This window comes from Lycium ferocissimum, chromosome 1 (genome assembly GCF_029784015.1).
Source record: "Lycium ferocissimum isolate CSIRO_LF1 chromosome 1, AGI_CSIRO_Lferr_CH_V1, whole genome shotgun sequence".
NCBI classification, from domain to species: domain Eukaryota; kingdom Viridiplantae; phylum Streptophyta; class Magnoliopsida; order Solanales; family Solanaceae; genus Lycium; species Lycium ferocissimum.
The window spans coordinates 71,440,275-71,460,657 of NC_081342.1; the positions used below are offsets into that span (position 1 = coordinate 71,440,275).

Sequence of the window (20,383 nt, forward strand, 5' to 3'; positions counted from 1 at the left end):
TGTTACACATTCAAGTGGACAACTTCTTATAGCCAGTTTGGATTATCATTTCTCATTATTTCATAATGTATTGTATTATTTTATTAATATATAGTATTTGGACATATCGGCATCGGATAAAGGGGGACGCGTTTGAGGACTATATGTGATGTAGGGATGACAACAAGGCGGAGATTACAGGGTATGGCGGGGAGCATGATGCGTATTTATTTGAAAAAACAAATTGGGCTGGGTTGCGATTTCAACCCGTCCCGCCTAGTTTGATATCCCTAATTTGATGACACTAAGGTTATAAATTGTAGTTATTCTAATTTAAACATATAGTACCAAAACTAGAATTCCGAATCTTAAATGATGAAATCTAAACATTGTTACTTGAACCGGGCCACATTTAGCGAGTTCACAAAAAAATTATTATACATTATCATAAAGTCAAATGAATACACGACAAACATTTATAAGTACAAGGTGTTTATTATATCAAATCAATTCAATTTATCATAGTTAAGTAATTTAATGAAGTGAAAATATATACTATTAATTAATCATAGTTAAGTGAAAGTTGTCTATGTTCAAACACAGTAAAACTTATCCACACTCGATCTATGTTTACACCAAACAATAAATACATGACATGTGCTTGTACATAAACTTTTACCACTTAACCATGATTAATTAACATGCCTTTTTGCCTTAAAACATCATCTAACTAAAATACATTTACATGATTCGATGTAAATACCGATTTTCGTTAAATACATGTTATGTATCCATTAATTTGGGGTAAATACCCCCAATATTAAGTTTCTACCGTGAATATTAAACCAAACACTAGTTTTCTAGATTTTGTAGTGATAATTTTACAATTAACCAAAAAATTGATAATGACATACTAATTTTTTTTTTTTTTTTTTAATTATTGAGAGTCCGACCAGATCAACAAAACTATCCTGACACCTTTCTTCACAGAACAACAAAAAAGCGGCGCAATACGCACCCGGCGTTCCGATCACAATCTCCAGTTATCTCTACTCTTATCGTGCGCCTCCAATCTTATCGTGCACCAGTAGGCTAAAATGGGAGATATATTGATATGGCTACTATTCTTCTTTATAGTTATAGCTATACTTGTTATGCTTATTTTTCAGGTCAATTTCCTTAAACACCAAAATTCAACCTTTTATATATCTTTTTTCTTCATTATAATACTTTTTTATTGTTTTAGAGCAATATTTTTTCCTTCTAGCAATGATTAGTGGAGAATTATAATTAGCTTACTTCTGTGAATTACGAGGATATTGAAGTGGAATGTTATGCAGATATTAGTAATACATGGATTAGTTATAAGGGAATTTATGTCATGCAGGTATTAATAATACATGCAGAGTTTAGTTATTCCATCATCTATCGTGCATTTAATAATACATTAATTTTCTCATAACTTATACATGTACTATTAGTTATACGGGTTTTTAAATTACAAACCAAGCACCATATTAAGAGCCCGTTTGGATTGGCTTATAAGTTGCCTATAAGTTCGTTTTCAAATTTTTTTGAGTGTTTGGTAACCAACTAAAAAAATGCCATTTTGTCTTAACATAAGCCCAAAAAATTAATTGGGCCCGTTTGGCTTAGTTTCATCTAAAAAAGTTTATAAAATTTAAAAAATGACTTATAAGCCAAAAAAATAAGTTGGACTACCCCAATTTTATTTTATTTTTGGCTTATAAGCTGTTTCCAGCTTATAGGCTGCTTTTTTTAAGCCCATCCAAACAGGTTCTAATTTTACAGATGAATAACTTACCCCCTGACAAGCTACTAGTGTGGTATTAGTTAGGGAAGATTTAATACCTGCATAACTCACCTCCAAACCAGCTACCAAACGACCATTGATTGGGCACGTAGTTTAAGAAACGAAAGAAGACTTTTGGAACTTGTCGTCTTAAACATATCATAACATTTTTGTGGCTATAATAAAATGGACAATTTAAATTAAATTGTTTCGAAATTTAGAAAGGATCGTTCTTTTTTAAACGGGCTAAATAGGAAATAAGTTCACATCAATTGAACCAGAGAAAGTACTATGAAATTGAGACAGATAAATTTAAACGGGCTAAATAGGAAATAAGTTCACATCAATTGAACCAGAGAAAGTACTATGAAATTGAGACAGATAAAGGTGGTATCTCATTAGTTGGGACTTGGGAATAAGGCTTTGTTGTTATTCTTACACTTGATAACAAGTCTAGTGTCCCAGTTTTTTTTTTCTAAATTTGGTTAGAGACTTATATGTCCTTTGCAGGGATAAAGCTGAGTTTTTTAGAGAACAATTAGTTTAAGGAATATATCATTTGCCTTAAGACAGAGATTATTTAGTACTAGAAAGTAATGGTTCTGATTTCTGAATAGAGCAGACTGACATAGTGGATCATGTAGCTGATCCCAACTAGTTTTGGATTGAGGCCTAGTTGATTGATCGAATTAGCTAAAGATTTTTGAGTTCCTGAGGAGGTGTCCTATGATTCAAGGGTTAAGAGTATCTTGTCGCAATGGTCCATAGAACTTAGGGTGTGTCTGGTATGAAAGAAAACGTTTTCTTGAAAAACAAGTGGGTTTCTTACTTATTTTCTAGTGTTTGGTAAGTAAGAAAAAAATATTATCCCAAGAGCATTCTAGCAAAACACTATGCGGGTGGATTGGGAAGGGAGTGGGGGTTGGGGGCATTGGGTAGGTTGGGAGGACACAATAAACTTGAAATATTCACTAATGAAACTTGTTTTCCCTACTTCCGTTAGAGAAGCTTATTTTTAAGGAACTTGTTTTCCTAGAAAATGTTTTCCAGAACATTTTAAACTACCAATCACGGAAAAATTGGTACCAAACACACCTTTAGTCATGGAATTACAGTTATTCTTGTGCTGGCTGCTATGGTTTGTAGAAGAGTCGGATCTTCTTCAACTATTCGTGCACAGTACCGTATGATTGTGCCTAAGTTTATGTAGGGGCTGATATGCAGAAATTTCTGTCACCTATTTGAGAGCTTCATCAATAGCATTCTGGTGTCTAGTTTTGAAAAGAGCTGTATTTGACTATTTTGGCATTCCAGTCTAAACTCTTAGGGATCGTTTGGTTGCTGGTTAGAGTCATGCAAATATAAGTGACGGAGGGATTAGTTATGCATGTATTGACTATTCCATCTTCTACTCTGCGTAAGATAATACATAGATTCCCTAATAACTTATATATGTATTAGTTATGCCGGACTGTAAACTTGTAACCAAACACCGTGCGAGATGTGCTCTACATAACAACTAAAATGCTACCAAACATGGTACTAGTTTAATACATGAATAATTCACTTCCTAAGCAGCAATCAAACGACCCCTTAATCATCAGATGCTCTGAATCATGTTATTGTTTGGAAACCTGTTCGATTATAACTTAACCAAAACTACTGTGAAGTCGCAGTTTTTCTGTTTATTTTTCTTTATTGATGATTTTTTTTCTTTTTTGAAGTCTGACAATTTGAAATTCATTACAGCTCATCTGCTTAACTGACCTAGAGTTTGACTATATCAACCCATACGATACTGCATCTCAAATAAACAGAGTTGTTTTGCCTGAGTTCATCACGCAAGGAGTTCTGTGCTTCCTCTACCTGATTAGAGGGCATTGGGCTATGTTGCTTTACTGCGTTCCATATCTATACTACAATGTCAGATTGTAAGTTCTCTTTTCCTTTACTGCAATACTGAAGTTAAGTTTTGGTCAATTTTAGGTCTGCCTGTTTTTGAAAAGAAAATATGAGTAAAAAGATGCTGAGACGGCATGGTAATTATATGCGGACTACCATGCTTATTGTTTTTCTTTGATAAGTAAATTACCGTGTTGATATCAACATTTCTTTTAGGCTTCATATATGTTAGAGATGGATTAGGTCATGATCCTCCATTGATGCACATTCTTTGCTACTGTATGCAGTATTACTCTCTCCGTTTCATTTTATGTGGCACTATTTCCTTGTTAGTCTGCTCCAGAAAGAATGAAACCTTTATATGTTTGGAAATACTTTAACTCTGAACTTCTCATTTTACCCTTAGTGACATTTATAGACACCGAGATCTCATGGCATGTTCCAATAGTTTTTCCTTCTCTCAACTCCGTGCTAGTTAAACTACGCCTCATAAGTTAAGATGGAGGGATTACTTTTTATCATTATTTTGTATAGAATGCTATCTGTAAACTAAACACTCTATCTTTCCTTTCCTTATCGTTGATGGTTTTCACGTATCTTCATTTGTCAATTATTCCTTGGAACGGAGGTCGATCAAGATGTTTCTTTGCCAGTTTTGCTAACACAAAAAGTTTTTTTTAGTCTTTGTTAGGACTCAGTATTAAATTTTGCATCCAACGGACTCTTCTGCTTAATTTTCCATTTGCAGTCTACTTGTCTTGTGGTCTCTCTAGATCGGTATGTTACTGTAGTTCTTTGAGATAAAGTTGTTTAGTCTGTGCCTGGATTTTAGCAAATCTGGGTCATAATGCGGTGAGCTTGTTCCATCTCAAGTGCAATCAGGAATGTGTGCACTTGGGCAGGCTCAAATGTAGCATATCTGAATAAGTAAAGAAAAAGAAAGGTGAACAGGAACGGAATAAGCTTTACGATCCAAGATGAGTAACCGAGTTCTTCTTCCTATGGTTGGCACGAGAATCCCTCTCAAAGGGGAGGAATCAGGTTTGATTTCCGGGCTTATTACCAACCTATGAACAATGGTTTGCCCTTCCGTTCTGTTACGGTAATCTTTGCAGTCCAGGTTTCAATTAGTCAACATACCTATTGCATTAAATCTTTGACTATCGCAAGGAGACTCTTGAAGTCCGATAGTCTAAGTTCTCTTGATATACTACTTCCTCCGTTTCAATTTGTTTGTCTTACATCCCTTTTTAGATTGTTTCAAAAAGAATGTCACTTTCTATATTTGGTAATTCTTTACACCCAACATCTTACATGACATATTTAAGACCACAAGATCCAAAAGGGCATTTTGGTACATTACACACATCTTTATTTTAAGACCGCAAGATACGAAAGTCTTTTTTTTTTTTCCTTAACTAAGACATACAAATTGAAACAAATGGAGTATTAAAATCTAAATCTCAACTCCTTGCTCTTTGGTTAACATGTTGGAGCCTTGTGTCCACTAATGATGCTGAGAGCACCGAGTTGAGAAAACCTCGGCTCCAGAGAAATATATTAAGGTTACATTGGATTTTATTACCTTGACAAAGTTTATACGGGGAATGGCGTCTGGGGTGGTATTGAGATGAATATATGCTTACAGTTTTCTTGCTGATAGCAGCTTGAGCTAGGCTGGTTGAATTCTGTAATGAGCGAAAGGGATATACAAGTGTTGGAGATTGTTTAACTTGCAATCAATTCATATATTAGCCATGGAGACTGCAATCAATTCATATATCCAATTTCCTTCCATTTTACATAAGAATTATAGTGAGGTTCCACTTAATTGCCGTAGAGATAATTGATGCTCTAGCCATCTTGTTTTATGTATGCTTTGACAACACTTTATACGTTTATTCTTAGAGAGGCATTTTTCATGTCTAAATTTTCAAATATGATCATGATGTGCCCATTTGCTAGGGTGAAAGTGAGAGAACATATGACAAAAAAAAAAAGAAAATGTGATAAAAGTCTGTTCCTATAATCTCTTTCTCCCCTCCTGCTTTCCTGTTATTCTATTTCTACCTTTTCACTTCTTTTTCCGGGCCTCATTTCAGCTTTTAGTTATTGATCTAGTTATTATCTTAGCCAATTAGTTGTTGGGTTTGCAAGTGTACTGACACTACTATTTGGATGAGAAAATATGTCCATTTGTCTCTATCTACATTAATTATATTGCTTTTCCTTTTCTGTTTGCTAATTAGTTCAAGTTTGCTCAATTTGTTGATGGTTTACGGAGAATGGAAATTTTTTGTTACAGAGTGGTAGATTATCCCATAAGTGACTATTAAACATATTATGGCTCACCACCAAAGTGTATAGTCTAATGGTACTTGTGTTTGCCGCAAATCGTTACTACTTGTGCTTTATCGGATACATATGATCATTATGCAAACGTCATCTGAACTCTTCTTGCGTTTTTAGGTACATGCAAAGACGGCACCTTATAGATGTTACCGAGATTTTTAATATGCTTAATTGGGAAAAGAAACAACGGATTTTCAAACTCGGCCACATCGTAATTCTGCTTCTCATTTCATTATTTTGGTAAGTTACTGTGTGTAAGCTCTTTGATCGTTAAAACCACCTCAAGCAAAAGCACTACTGACAAACTCAATATTTTCTTTCTGTAGGGTGATTTATTCTGCCTTGGAGGATGATGAGTTAGATTTATAGCTCTATCCCCTCTTTGCCTGTCCTCCTAGTTCATTTTTCTGGCAAGTTTTAGTGGTAACTAATGATAGATTAGGCAGCAGATTCCTCATCTTCTTATTTCATTTGAAGCTTACCTAAACCCCGTCGTGTATACAGCTTTTGAGTGACGATAGTTTTTAGGATCCATATATGTTGTGGAGTGCGAGTTTGCCTCAGAAAATGACATGGCGGTGCACGCAAATAATCTGTAATTTTCAGCCTTTTGTATCTTTTTGTGTTTGATCTCCCGTCTCTGGTTATATGAGATTGGTGAGATTGAGAATGCAATTTGTAGGATGATAGATCTTAGATTCTTGAGTTCTTATTTCCTGTTCTTTGGATATTGAATATGAACAAGAATGCTGGTTGCTTTTGTTGATAACCTTTTCGTTTTTTCATCTTTTTTTACCAACTCTTGTCTATTAGTTAAAAAATGATCTTTGAATGTTCTCATGAATTTAGGCTTAGTTGGTTGATTGGCTTTATGTCCTTTATGCGATAACTTTTTTTTTTTTTTTTCTAACTTATTTGATATTGAAACTTAGTAGTAGCAGTTGTTGTTATTGTTATTGTATCTAATAACTTGGTTTTTTAAAAACTACAATGAAGAGGCGAGCGCTGGGCGGATTTATACCTCTAAGCAGGGGTGGCTCAAGAACGAGGCTAGTAAAGCCGTTGCTTTTGGCACTGGCTCAAAGGCGAGGCTAGTAAAGCCATTGTTCTAGGCCCCAAACTTTCAAGGCCCCAAAGATTTTTAAAGATGAATTTTAAGATTTTATTCTCTTAGACAATCGGGCAATTTGCACGATTTTCCTTATTCGGGGGTGGTCTTTAATTTTTTTCATTCGCCAAAAATATCCTGAGGTTCTGGGTTCGAATCCCGACTTAGTCAAAAAAATACGCAAGACAGAGTTTGGTCACATAATTAGGCCTATTCGGGCAAAAGTTAGGTGTAAGGCCTAAACTTTTGTAGATTTCCAGCAGAGTAAAGAGAAAAAGTAAATTTTTGCCTTAAAGCACAGGCAAACCTCTTCCTTAAGGCAAAAGAAAAACAAATTTTTTTGTTTTGCCTTAAGGCAGACCTTTCTCTAAGCCTTGCCTTGCAAACTTTCAATTTTTGATTGAGCGGGATTGAACCCGGAACCTCGGGGTAGTTTCAGACTTTTTTAAGTGAAAGGCAAAAATTAAAGACCAACGCCTTTGAATGGTTATCCGTGCAAAAAAAAAAAAAAATGAATGTAGACAATATACACTACTAGGAAAACAGGCCTCTATCCAACCGTTGCAATAGAGTATATGTTGCAACAGTTAGAGCCGTTGTGATGGACCCTTTTTCCTAACATCACACTTCTAAAATTAAATCATTACAGTAGTCCCAAAACTGTTGCGATAGACGTACATTTGGCAACTGTTACTAGAATCGTTACAGTAGATGGCTCTATGGTAACGGTTATATGAAAAAGAATAGTTATTGCGACAGTTCAATTTCCCACAATATTTTCCCTCCACTAATTTTTACTAGATCCGCCAAACTCTCCTTTCTTTAACAAAAAATAATTCCTAAATAATAAAACTAAAAGGTTTTTCTTCACTCTTCCGCATTCCGTAGAAGAGTGAAATGTTGATGAATGCTGAATAGCGAAGAAAACCCCTTTAGTTTTATTATTTAGGGATTAATTTTTATTAAAAGAAAGGAGAGTTTGGCGGGTTTAGTAAAAATTAGTGGAAGGAAAATATTGGGGGAAATGAAACTGTCGCAAAAACTATTTTTTCTTCATATAACTGTTACCATAGAGCCATCTACTGCAACGACTATTCGTATTTGAATGTAATGGATATAAGCTAGATTTATATAATGAATTACAGTTACTTTGGGATGGAAATGTAATGGTAATGGTTGTTAGTTTGTCTTTTTAAATGCGTACATAACATAATGTATCCGACTATTCGTATTTGAATTGTTTGATTTTTGCTCTGAAATTGCTTTTTTTTCTGTTGCATTATATTTGGTTTGTCAAAACTTGTAATGTTTTTTTGTTATGTCTAGGGGAGTCTGATAGAGTGCAATGGATAGAAAATAAATCTATATAACGAATTACAATTTACAACTAGTTTGGCCTGGAAATGTAATAGTATTAGTTGTTATAAATGCGTGAATAACAGAATGTATCAGATTATCTGTATTTAAATTGCTTGTTTTTTGCTCTGAATTTGTTTGTTATTCTTTTCTGTAGCATTACATTTGTTTTGTGAAGAGTTGTAACTTTATTTTTGTTGTATCTAGTGAAGCTGGATAGAGTGTAATGGATATAAATTAGATTTACTGAAAAGGCTCAACTATATCATCGAACTATCAAAAGAGGCTCATTCATGCCACTCGTTAATAGTTGGGCTCAAAAATGGCCACCGCTGTTACCATTTGGGTCATATATGTCATTACTCACTAACAAAACTCTTCTACTATCAGATTTTGCCATGTGATGTTATCTGAACCCTTCATTTTATGAGTGACATATATGAGCCATTTCGTAGTTCAGTGGCATATTTGAGCTTTTTCCTAATTCCTATATAAATCTCAATCTTTTCTAATTTTATGTAACAAGCTTATTAGGACAAGTTTGTCCCTTATATTAATAGGATTATTATTTTACATAAAAAAATTATGCTCTTTTATTTAATTAGATTATGAATCTAATCTTATTGTACATCTTTCACAATTTTTACGTATTTTATGGCTCTATAAAAAAATTAAGAACACATAAAATTTATGTAAGAAATAAAAGTACACTAATGAGGTGTAGATGGATAAGATAAGTTACATAATGTAAAATTTGGGGCGTTAATAGGGGTCGGGAAAAGACTCAAATATGTCACACTCACATGTACTTACTCATCTACACCTCATCAGTATACTCTCTTTTATACCCGACTCAAACTGGTCATCCTATACACTTCTGCTTCAGGACTCTTTCCTTTGTAATGAGAACTAGCCCGTTCCACTTCTTCCAATCAAATATCTGAAACTGTAGCATGACAGAACGAGCATTTAGCATCCTCCAGTATACCCCCCATTTATTTTATGCCAAGAGGATAGTTGGAAACAATTGCCTATTTCGTCTTGAATTCTTATGGCGACACTTATACACTTGTGGAGGGAGTGTACTCACGGCATATGTGAACCACTTATGTCGTTCCCACTTGTACCTGCTATATTATCCAAGACCTAAAGGCTGAGGAATCGATCCTCACAGATAGAAGAAATACTATATTCCTTCAAAATGTACAAGAGTCAAAGAGAAACATCTGTAAATTAAAAGAGAAAAAAAAATCTTGAAGATCATTTTTAAACAATAGTAATAAAGACAAGATCATTTTTAAACAATACAGTATATAAGCATCCACCCCTGATCAACAAAACAATAGACTCCAAAGTGCTCAAACAACTAAATTGCAGACTTCATGTACTCTCTGAAGGTCCTAAAAATCTAACTCTTACAAATGATCACATGAACACCACTACAAAATCAATATAACAGAAGTTTGACTTCACCCCTACAAAGCATTCAAGAAGTCTATTTGCAGTTAGCCGAAAAATATTAGTGAGGTTGAACTACTATATATAGGTAATCCTTCATGCTTCCTCTTCATTTGCTTTTTCAGCAGCTTCGATCTCCGAATCAAGTTTGTTTATTAGCTGCTCGCTTACATGTTTTGCAACGGATATCATGTCAAGTATGACGCTAGGGTCTAACCCTGCACCTCCTCGTTTGGTCAACCCACATATTATTCCTTGTCTATTAACAGAAATAGAAACAGCTGAGCTCATTAGGGATTCCTCTTCTGAATTTGCATCGACAATGTAGTGCCTCCCAACCTACAAATAGAAGGGAAAACATCCACGTTGCGTGTAAGTAACAGCCGGATAAAATGGATTCAGATTAAACGGATCGAGTTACCTTTGTCAAAGTAACTATGACAGGTACTCCACTGGTGTCAAATTGCAGAAACTCTTCATCACTAACATCCACATCTGCCTGCTCATCGGATGAGGCAGCTTCGCGAACCTGAACTCTTGGAATACCTGTATTGCTCAGTGCTGCCTGGAAGAACATCAAGTCATAGCGATAATAAGACACTAATAAGAGATGCACCCACTGCGAAACTGCATCGCTGCTTAAAATGTCTCATTTAATATATTCTCTTTCAACTGTCCCATTTTTCCTTGCAAAAGCTTCTTGATTAGTCAGAATATAGGAAATAATGCTCTTTCATGGTGCGTTCTATGTATCACAGCATCTCTAAAACAGTCAAACCAAGTAATATTCACCCTCTTTTTTCTTGCTAGTACATGCTGAGGAAGCGTTGTTAGAATATACCTTGATGGCAGCACCTAGCGCGTCCAGTAGATTTCCGTCAGAGCTAATGACAAGGCAATCGACATACAGATCCCAGCATACTTTTCCTTCTTTGATCGAGAGAGACGCTGGATCGATTCCAGCCCCTGTAAAATGAAAAACACCACAAGATTATCAACTCGAGAGATGCATAAGTGCAACATTTACACCAATAGCTGGAAAAATCCCCAGTAGCAGAAACGTTAATTTGGTAGACAAAAGTGTGGATTTTCCTTTCTTTCTCATAGGTAAATACCTGCTCCACTTTTACCGCCCAAAAGACACCGCTCAAGTGCTGTCGAGAGATCTGCAGACAATTCCTCACCTCCTCTGCCCTGCATGAATCAACAGAATCGGAACTGATAACTGATAAAGTACTAGCAAAGGTATGTCATAAGAAGAGATTTACAGTACGACATTATGTTTAGAAATAAGAAAGGTTATTTCCATATATAGAAAATGAAGAGGGAACTTAGGTTGGTGCTTGGATCAAATTATTTAACAAAACTATGAAACAGATAAAATACTTGGAAGTAAACTGAATCCATGTAGACAACCTCAAATGATGGCTCTGCGGTGGGACTGCACTCAACGAAAATCGAAACCTTTCCTTGGTCCGGATGAGATGCACTTGGTCTTCCAAGTTCTGCCTGCAATAAAGTTCAAATGAAACAACTTCCATGACAAAATTGCTAACGATTATTAAGGAAAAAATCAAGATAGCATCATCAAATCTAAAATTAGAAATACAACACGTGTTTCAATGTCCAGACTGTAATAGTACCTTGACACTGGCAATAACATCAGTTGCACCCAACTTGACTCTTGCAGATCCATTTGCCTTGTAAGAAGCAATAAATTCAATATTGAGCTTGAGTTGTAGCAACAAAAACACTTAACGACAAACGTTTTATCTATATAAAAGAACATTCATTGCACTACCTGAGGAATAACACCTGTTTCAACATATATAGGTCGATAAGTTAGCCGTTTTCTACCATCATTGCGCAGATCCTGAGCAATACCACCCTTAATAAAGTTCTTTTCTCCAACAGATAGCCCTACCATCTCTGTAAGTGAGTGAAATTATACAAAATCACTCCTTATAACAGTTCATAATATTGGTAGAAGGATTAGAATAAATCATATGATGTTTATGACTTTCATCCCAAGTGCTGAAAACTCAAATATAATGGTAAAATTTTCTATTTTACGTTCATACTATCCTTTTTCCTATTCATATAATATAATGAAGTTTCAAAAACAAATTACTTCCTCCATTTCAAACAGAGTGGTGGAGGTTAGAGTCCTATGACAAGCTACCTAAATGTTTTTTTGTGTGAACTCAAACATTGATTTATTTAAAGTTCTTCCTCTCTCCCAATTTGGTTGACGATACTTGAAGTAACACCAACTTAAGAAAGACAGGAAGACTTTAGACATATAAGCTACACAAGCACGAAGTACAACACAAACACCGTCGATATCAACAAATCTTGCCAATTCCTGTACATGTTTACATCAATTCGTAGAAGACACATTTACATCAATACATTAACTAATCCTCATTTTTACACGACGAGAAGGAAACAGAAAATTTGCAAGGAACAACATATATTATCCTTTCAATCATTCTTTAAAACTTCTACTTTCCATTTTCTTTTCCAACTCTAGAAAACACCTTTCATAGGTTGTTTTTTTTTCTGAAAAAGGTTCCAAGAAAAGTGCAAGTAAATCACTCTGAAAAAGGCAAAAAAAAAAAAAAAAGTTAAAACTGAGCATTCCCTTAAATCAAACAACATAAAAAAGGGATTTTTTTACAAAAATATACAACCCAACATAATATATTACAACTATTTTCAGTTTACATTCACATAACCAACTTTTTTTTTAACAAACTATACTTTCTATCTGTCAAAAAAAATATCTACAGTGTTTTAGGGGTACTTACAAATTTGATTTTGTTTGCCTAAAAAGATGGAGAAAAGAGCAAAATTTGAAGTGTGTAATATGAATTTGGGTCCTAAAAATAGGGGTTTTAATATGTTTTGCTACCCAATTAGATTCAAAGAATTTGGGCTATTGTCATTCTTCTGAAAGCTGAATATAACTTGTAATTTGTTGTTAAAGGAACATGTGTAAAAGGAGATGTGCAGATGTCCCGATAAAGAGGTGTGAGAGGTTGGCCATAGTGGGATTGAGGAGGGGTAGAGGTTGGCCTAAGAGGGATCGGGGTGAGGTGATTATACAGGACATGACACAATTTTAGCTCAACGAGGACATGACACTTGATAGGAGGGTGTGGAGGTCGAGAATTAGGGTAGACGGTTAGTAGATAGTCGGGCGTTTTTCTTTTCCATTCCCGGAGTATTAGTATTATACTTGTACTTTCGTATTCTTAAATTTCTATTACTGCTGCTTGTTTCTTTAGCCTCGGTTATTGTATTATCTTGCTTTTGTTTATGATTGTTGCTACTGCGTTCTTTTTTATCTTTCTTTGAGACGGGGGTCAATCGGAAACAACCTCTCTACATAGGGGTAAGGTCTGTGTACACCCTACCCTCCCCAGACCTCACTTGTGGGATTACACTGGGTTTGTTATTATTGAAAGAATATGTGTATTCAAAATTTGGTATAATGAAACTTTAGCTATAAGTCTCAATTTTAAACATCCTTTAAGAAGTGAGACTTTAGCTATTCCTGTAGCTTCTCCATAAATATACTTCAGAGCTCGTTTGGTACGAGGGATATGGATAAATAATCCCGAGATTACATATGAGATGAGTTTATCCCACATTTGGTTGGGATAAAATCACGGTATAACTAATCTCGAGATTAGTTATCCCGGCATTGTAGTGTTATTTTATCCCTGTGAGAGGGTGGAATAACTAATCCCATGAGAAGTTACCCTGGGATAACTTGTTTCCAACCAAACGACCCTTCAAAGTGAAAGTTTTATAAGTGAATATGTGCAACATGTGCAGCTTCTGGGGTTTTTGGGTAAAATGGTTTTGGGGATCAACAGGTTCTTTAGTTTTCTAGGGATTTTTGGAGATGAGTAACGTATTCTTAAAGTGATTTACTAACAATGCTACCCTTAGCTTAACAGATGGTGCGGTTAGTTCGTGTCTTTGTTGTTAGTTTTAGTAACATTGTTATAGGTTGGACCAAAGCTATCCACTTTTGTAAGCTTAAGGGACATTTTATATTCAGCAGTATATATAAGGGATCAAAATATTCCTATACCCATACTTAAGGGACTGTTCTGATTTTTTGCTGTCCAGTTATTTTATTTAATAATCTAATCTGTCCAAGGAATCATCAAAAACAGATATGCACATGAAGACTTCCAAATGCAAAATTAAGTTGTTGATGAAATTCAAAATTTGGCATTTTCTCCTTAGATATAAGAATACAAAAATTAATATACTTAGAGCTCATTTAACAAACAGAGATAGAAGTTTCTGAAAAAAAATTAAACAATTCAGGAAATAGACAACTATATATGTCTTCATTGATTGCAATACCTTGAAGGTTGAGATGATTGAGCGAAAGCTCATCTGCACCATAGTTCAAAATCTGTCAAAGAGAAAAAAAAAACAACCTATGAAAGGTGTTTTCTAGAGTTGGAAAAGAAAATGGAAAGTAGAAGTTTTAAAGAATGATTGAAAGGATAATATATGCTGTTCCTTGCAAATTTTCTGTTTCCTTTTCATCGTGTAAAAATGAGGATTAGTTAATGTATTGATGTAAATGTGTCTTCTACGAATTGATGTAAACATGTATAGGAATTGGCAAGATTTGTTGGTATCGACGGTGTTTGTGTTGTACTTCGTGCTTGTGTAGCTTATATGACTAAAGTCTTCCTTTCTTTCTTAAGTTGGTGTTACTTCAAGTATCGTCAACCAAATTGGGAGAGAGGAAGAACTTTAAATAAATCAATGTTTGAGTTCACACAAAAAAACATTTAGGTAGCTTGTCATAGGACTCGAACCTCCACCACTCTGTTTGAAATGGAGGAAGTAATTTGTTTTTTGAAACTTCATTATATTATATGAATAGGAAAAAGGATAGTATGAACGTAAAATAGAAAATTTTACCATTATATTTGAGTTTTCAGCACTTGGGATGAAAGTCATAAACATCATATGATTTATTCTAATCCTTCTACCAATATAATGAACTGTTATAAGGAGTGATTTTGTATAATTTCATTCACTTACAGAGATGGTAGCGCTATCTGTTGGAGAAAAGAACTTTATTAAGGGTGGTATTGCTCAGGATCTGCGCAATGATGGTAGAAAACGGCTAACTTATCGACCTATATATGTTGAAACAGGTGTTATTCCTCAGGTAGTGCAATGAATGTTCTTTTCTATAGATAAAACGTTTGTCGTTAAGTGTTTTTGTTGCTACAACTCAAGCTCAATATTGAATTTATTGCTTCTTACAAGGCAAATGGATCTACAAGAGTCAAGTTTGGTGCAATTGATGTTATTGCCAGTGTCAAGGTACTATTACAGTCTGGACATTGAAACACGTGTTGTATTTCTAATTTTAGATTTGATGATGCTATCTTGATTTTTTCCTTAATAATCGTTAGCAATTTTGTCATGGAAGTTGTTTCATTTGACCTTTGAACTTTATTGCAGGCAGAACTTGGAATGAGGGTAAGGTTTGTGTACACCCTACCCTCCCCAGACCTCACTTGTGGGATTACACTGGGTTTGTTGTCATTGAAAGACCATGTGTATTCAAAATTTGATGTACTGAAACTTTAGCTATAAGTCTCAATTTTAAACATCCTTTTAGAAGTGAGACTTTAGCTATTCCTGTAGCTTCTCCATAAATATACTTCAGAGCTCGTTTGGTACGAGGGATATGGATAAATAATCCCAGGATTACATATGAGATGAGTTTATCCCACGTTTGGTTGGGATAAAATCACGGTATAACTAATCCCGAGATTAGTTATCCCGGCATTGTAGTGTTATTTTATCCCTGTGAGAGGGTGGAATAACTAATCTACGGGATAACTAATCCCATGATAAGTTACCCTGGGATGACTTGTTTCCAACCAAACGACCCCTAAAAGTGAAAGTTTTATAAGTGAATATGTGCAGCTTCTGGGGTTTTTGGGTAAAATGGTTTTGGGGATCAACAGGTTCTTTAGTTTTCTAGCGATTTTTGGAGATGAGTAACGTATTCTTAAAGTGATTTACTAACAATGCTACCCTTAGCTTAACAGGTGGTGTTGTTAGTTTGTGTCTTTGTTGTTAGTTTTAGTAACATTGTTATAGGTTGGACCAAAGCTATCCACTTTTGTAAGCTTAAGGGACGTTTTATATTCAGCAGTATATATAAGGGATCAAAATATTCCTATACCCATACTTAAGGGACCGTTTTGATTTTTTGCTGTCCAGTTATTTTATTTAATAATCTAATCTTTCCAAGGGATCATCAAAAACAAATATGCAGATGAAGACTTCCAAATGCAAAATTAAGTTGTTGATGAAATTCAAAGAAAGAACAGTCCTTTTTCCTATTCATATAATATAATGAAGTTTCAAAAAACAAATTACTTCCTCTATTTCAAACAGAGTGTTGGAGGTTAGAGTACTATGACAAGCTACCTAAATGTTTTTTTGTGTGAACTCAAACTTTGATTTATTTAAAGTTCTTCCTCTCTCCCAATTTGGTTGACGATACTTGAAGCAACACCAACTTAAGAAAGAAAGGAAGACTTTTGACATATAAGCTACAGAAGCACGAAGTACAACAAACACCGTCGATACCAACAAATCTTGCCAATTCCTGTACACGTTTACATCAATTCGTAGAAGACACATTTACATCAATACATTAACTAATCCTCATTTTTACACGACGAGAAGGAAACAGAAAATTTTCAAGGAACATATATTATCCTTTCAATCATTCTTTAAAACTTCTACTTTCCATTTTCTTTTCCAACTATAGAAAATACCTTCCATAGGTTGTTTTTTTTTCCTTTGACAGATTTTGATCTATGGTGCAGTTGAGCTTTCGCTCAATCATCTCAACCTTCAAGGTATTTCAATCAATGAAGACAGATATAGCTATCTATTTCCTGAATTCTTGTATCATGTGATGAATTTCTGTTTAATATTTTTTTTTCCAGAAACTTCTATCTCTGTTTGTTAAATGAGCTCTAAGTATATTAATTTTCGCATTCTTATGTCTAAGGAGAAATTATTACATTCTTTACACGATTTTCCTTAATGCTAAATTTTGAATTTCATCAACAACTTAATTTTGCATTTGGAAGTCTTCATGTGGATATCTATTTTTGATGATCCCTTGGATAGATTAGATTATTAAATAAAATAACTGGAGAGCAAAAAATCAGAACAGTCCCTTAAGTATGGGTATAGGAATATTTTGATCCCTTATATATATTGTTGATTATAAAACGTCCCTTACACTTACAAAAGTGGATAGCTTTGGTCCAATCTATAACAATGTCACTAAAACTAACAACAAAAGACACGAACCTGTAATGTTTGGAGCAAGACAGTTTGGTGAGCTAAGGGTAGCATTGTTAGTAAATCACTTTAAGAATACGTTACTCATCTCCAAAAATCCTTAGAAAACTAAAGAACTGTCGATCCCCAAAACCATTTTACCCAAAAACCCCGGAAAAGCTCCGCATGTTTGATTTGCATTATTCATTTATAAAACTTTCACTTTTAGGGGTCGTTTGGTTGGAAACAAGTTATCTCAGGGTAACTTATCCTGGGATTGGTTATCCCGGGATTAGTTATTCCACCCTCCCACAGGGATAAAAAAACACTACAATGCCGAGATAACTAATCCCGAGATTAGTTATACCGCGATTTTATCCCAACCAAACGTGGGATAAACTCATCTCATATATAATCCCGGGATTATTTATCCTTATCCCTCGTACCAAACGAGCCCTAAAGTATATTTATGAAGAAGCTACAGGAATAGCTAAAGTTTCACTTCTAAAATGATGTTCTAAATTGAGACTTATAGCTAAAGTTTCATTACACCAAATTTTGAATACACATGTTCTTTTAACAACAACAAACCCAGTGTAATCCCACAAGTGAGGTGCCGGGAGTGGTAGGGTGTCTACCTACCCCTTACCTTGAGAAGGTAGAGAGGTTGTTTTCGATAGACCCTCGACTCAAAGAAAGATAAAAAAGAACGCAATAGCAACAATCATAAACAAAAGCAATATAATACATTAATTGAGGCTAAAGAAACAACAAGCAGTAATAGAAATTTAAGAATACGAAAGTACCAAGGATAATACTAATACTCCGGGAATGGAAAAGAAAAACGCCCGACTACCTACTAACCGTCTACACTAATTCTCGACCTCCACACCCCCCTATCAAGTGTCATGTCCTCGGTGAGCTAAAATTGTGTCATGTCCTGTCTAATCACCTCACCCCGATCCCTCTTACCGATCCCTCTTAGGCCAACCTCTACCCCTCCTCAATCCCACTATGGCCAACCTCTCACACCTCCTTATCGAGACATCTGCACATCTCCTTTTACACATGTTCCTTTAACAACAAATTACAATTTAGAAATTATATTCAGCTTTCGGAAGAATGACAATAGCTATAAAAAAAAAAACTGCTTCCAGAAATTCACTAGCAGCTTGACAGATGGAACCGTTAGTTTGTAGCTATTCCAGTTAGTTTAGTAACACTGTTATAGCTTGGACCAAAGCTATACACTTCTGCAAAAATAGGGGATGTCTTCGATTCAGCAGTATATGTAAGAGATTAAAATATTCCTATAACCATTCTTAAGGGACTATCCAGGTCTTTTCTTCATAACTGGATGTGTGTTTCAACTTCGCATCAGAGATTAGTGTATGTGTGTTTCTAGCACAAAAAAAAAAAAAAAAAAAAAAAAGAACTTTGCATTATAAAAAAATAAAAAAATTGCATCAGTAAAAATTGAGCCTAGGTCACTTTAACTATTTTGATTAATATGAGCAACTTCGAAAAGCTATAAAAATTGAGAAAAAACTTAGAACACCTCGTGTTCTCTAAAAAGAATGGACGCCGAACAAATTGATACGAACGAAGTACTATAAACCACAACTCTTACAGCTAAAAATCTGTTTAAAAAAATATTTACAATGAATGGTAACAGGGTCATCTTTGTTAGAACCGAGAGAAACACTTGTTTAGCTTAGTTACAACCGCCATTATAACACACAAAGCAAACTTTTTAGGTTTTTGTTTTAGGGTGTGTTCTGTATGGAGAAAAATATTTTCCGGAAAATGTTTTCCAATTTTCTCATGTTCGATTGGTCAAAAAAAAAATTTATGATATTGGAACCTGCAGCCGCTATCATTCGGGTGCGCACAGGTAAACCCAGCTCCTGTGCAATAGCTCGCAAACCATATAGGAGAGATAACCCGTACTAGGTAAGCCCCGTGCGACGAGCACGACCCAAAAGGGAGTTTTGAACCTGAGACATTCATTATGAAAGCCTCATGCTCAACCAACTGAGCCACCCTTGCGGGTTGGTCAAAACAGTGTTTAGGATGGCGAAAGGCGAGGCGTGTCGACAAGGGCTCACCTCACGCCTCATGGCGAGGCGTGGCGTGGCGAGCGCCTTTTAGGAGCGAGGCGAGAATTAACACAAAAAATTAAAATATTAAATATGCATATATAAATACCCAAAAACTCAAATACTCAACAAAATACTAGCATATATTTCAATTGAAAAACAAAAAGTAGATAGTTGATAGTTGATACTAAACTCTAAAAGTCTCCAACTAGATAGTTAATAAGTCATAAGGTCCCTAAGTGTTAGCATTAACCAAATTATAACGAAGCAACATCTATTCTTCTTCAAGATCTAAAAATTCTTCAACCACAAGGCTAATCTGCTGCCGGCCGGCTGCCGGAATGTCAGATCTACCTGGAAAAGGCTAATCTGCTGCCGGAAAAAGCCAGCCAGGCCGGAAAGAAAGAAGAAATAAAAGAAGGAAGAAGGAAGAAGGAAGAAGGAAGAAGGAAGAAGAAGAAGAAGCAGCAGCTTACCTGAAAGTGGCTGAAACTGAAGGTGGCTCTGCTGCTGCCGGTGGAAGTTGGAATAAGAAGAAACCAAAGAAGGAGGAGGAGGAGACGCAGCTGCTCTGGAAAAATGATGAAATAAAACCCTACAAATAAAGCCTGTTTGGATGAACTTTTCAAAAAAAACAGCTTATAAGGCTTAATTTTTTGATGGTAAAAAAAAAGTTTAGATGTGTACTAACATTTTTTTACTGTGTTTATAATTAATGTTTTTAGAACATAGATTCCCAGAAAGGTCTTAAAAAAATAGGCCTAATTAATTTTTTTAGCTTATTTTGTTTGAAAAAAATGAACTTTAAGTGCTAAACACTCAAAAAGTTCAAAAAAAAATGATATAAAAACATTGATAAAGCCCAATCCAAACGGGCTCATAATATTTTACTCTTTCTTCTCAATACTAGTTATCGCAGCACGTGCTTAAGTCCGGGTCCAAACTCAAAATATA

The 20,383-nt window shown here is 35.0% G+C and overlaps 3 protein-coding genes across 3 annotated transcripts; 2 read left to right on the forward strand and 1 right to left on the reverse strand.

The window, feature by feature from the left end:
- The first annotated feature begins 899 nt into the window (after window positions 1–899).
- LOC132059516 (protein cornichon homolog 4-like) lies at window positions 900–6,816 on the forward strand. The gene is made up of 4 exons (XM_059452144.1): window positions 900–1,148; window positions 3,542–3,723; window positions 6,164–6,286; window positions 6,373–6,816. Exons 1-4 carry the CDS (start codon window positions 1,077–1,079, stop codon window positions 6,413–6,415), a joined length of 420 nt encoding a protein of 139 aa, XP_059308127.1. The 5' UTR covers window positions 900–1,076; the 3' UTR covers window positions 6,416–6,816.
- Window positions 6,817–9,722: 2,906 nt separating this feature from the next.
- LOC132059523 (uncharacterized) lies at window positions 9,723–12,754 on the reverse strand. The gene is made up of 8 exons (XM_059452153.1): window positions 12,736–12,754; window positions 11,770–11,897; window positions 11,612–11,668; window positions 11,385–11,477; window positions 11,084–11,162; window positions 10,810–10,934; window positions 10,390–10,533; window positions 9,723–10,307 (listed from the first exon to the last, which is right to left on the reverse strand). Exons 2-8 carry the CDS (start codon window positions 11,893–11,895, stop codon window positions 10,065–10,067), a joined length of 867 nt encoding a protein of 288 aa, XP_059308136.1. The 5' UTR covers window positions 11,896–11,897; window positions 12,736–12,754; the 3' UTR covers window positions 9,723–10,064.
- Window positions 12,755–15,054: 2,300 nt separating this feature from the next.
- On the forward strand, window positions 15,055–15,608 carry LOC132067329 (uncharacterized). The gene is made up of 3 exons (XM_059460528.1): window positions 15,055–15,180; window positions 15,282–15,338; window positions 15,480–15,608. The coding sequence occupies exons 1-3, from the start codon at window positions 15,055–15,057 to the stop codon at window positions 15,606–15,608; spliced, it is 312 nt and encodes a 103-aa protein (XP_059316511.1).
- Window positions 15,609–20,383: the final 4,775 nt, after the last annotated feature.

Excerpts from the sequence above, each read along its gene's own strand:
- LOC132059523 (XM_059452153.1), bottom strand. The coding sequence starts at position 11,895 with ATGGTAGGGCTATCTGTTGGAGAAAAGAACTTTATTAAGGGTGGTATT. Across the intron at positions 11,478-11,611 it reads ATGTTATTGCCAGTGTCAAG|GCAGAACTTGGAAGACCAAG; the intron begins GTACTATTACAG and ends ACTTTATTGCAG. Across the intron at positions 10,935-11,083 it reads GGGCGGTAAAAGTGGAGCAG|GGGCTGGAATCGATCCAGCG; the intron begins GTATTTACCTAT and ends TTCATTTTACAG.
- LOC132067329 (XM_059460528.1), top strand. The coding sequence starts at position 15,055 with ATGGTAGCGCTATCTGTTGGAGAAAAGAACTTTATTAAGGGTGGTATT. Across the intron at positions 15,181-15,281 it reads AAACAGGTGTTATTCCTCAG|GCAAATGGATCTACAAGAGT; the intron begins GTAGTGCAATGA and ends GCTTCTTACAAG. Across the intron at positions 15,339-15,479 it reads ATGTTATTGCCAGTGTCAAG|GCAGAACTTGGAATGAGGGT; the intron begins GTACTATTACAG and ends ACTTTATTGCAG.
- LOC132059516 (XM_059452144.1), top strand. The coding sequence starts at position 1,077 with ATGGGAGATATATTGATATGGCTACTATTCTTCTTTATAGTTATAGCT. Across the intron at positions 1,149-3,541 it reads TTGTTATGCTTATTTTTCAG|CTCATCTGCTTAACTGACCT; the intron begins GTCAATTTCCTT and ends AATTCATTACAG. Across the intron at positions 6,287-6,372 it reads CTTCTCATTTCATTATTTTG|GGTGATTTATTCTGCCTTGG; the intron begins GTAAGTTACTGT and ends TTCTTTCTGTAG.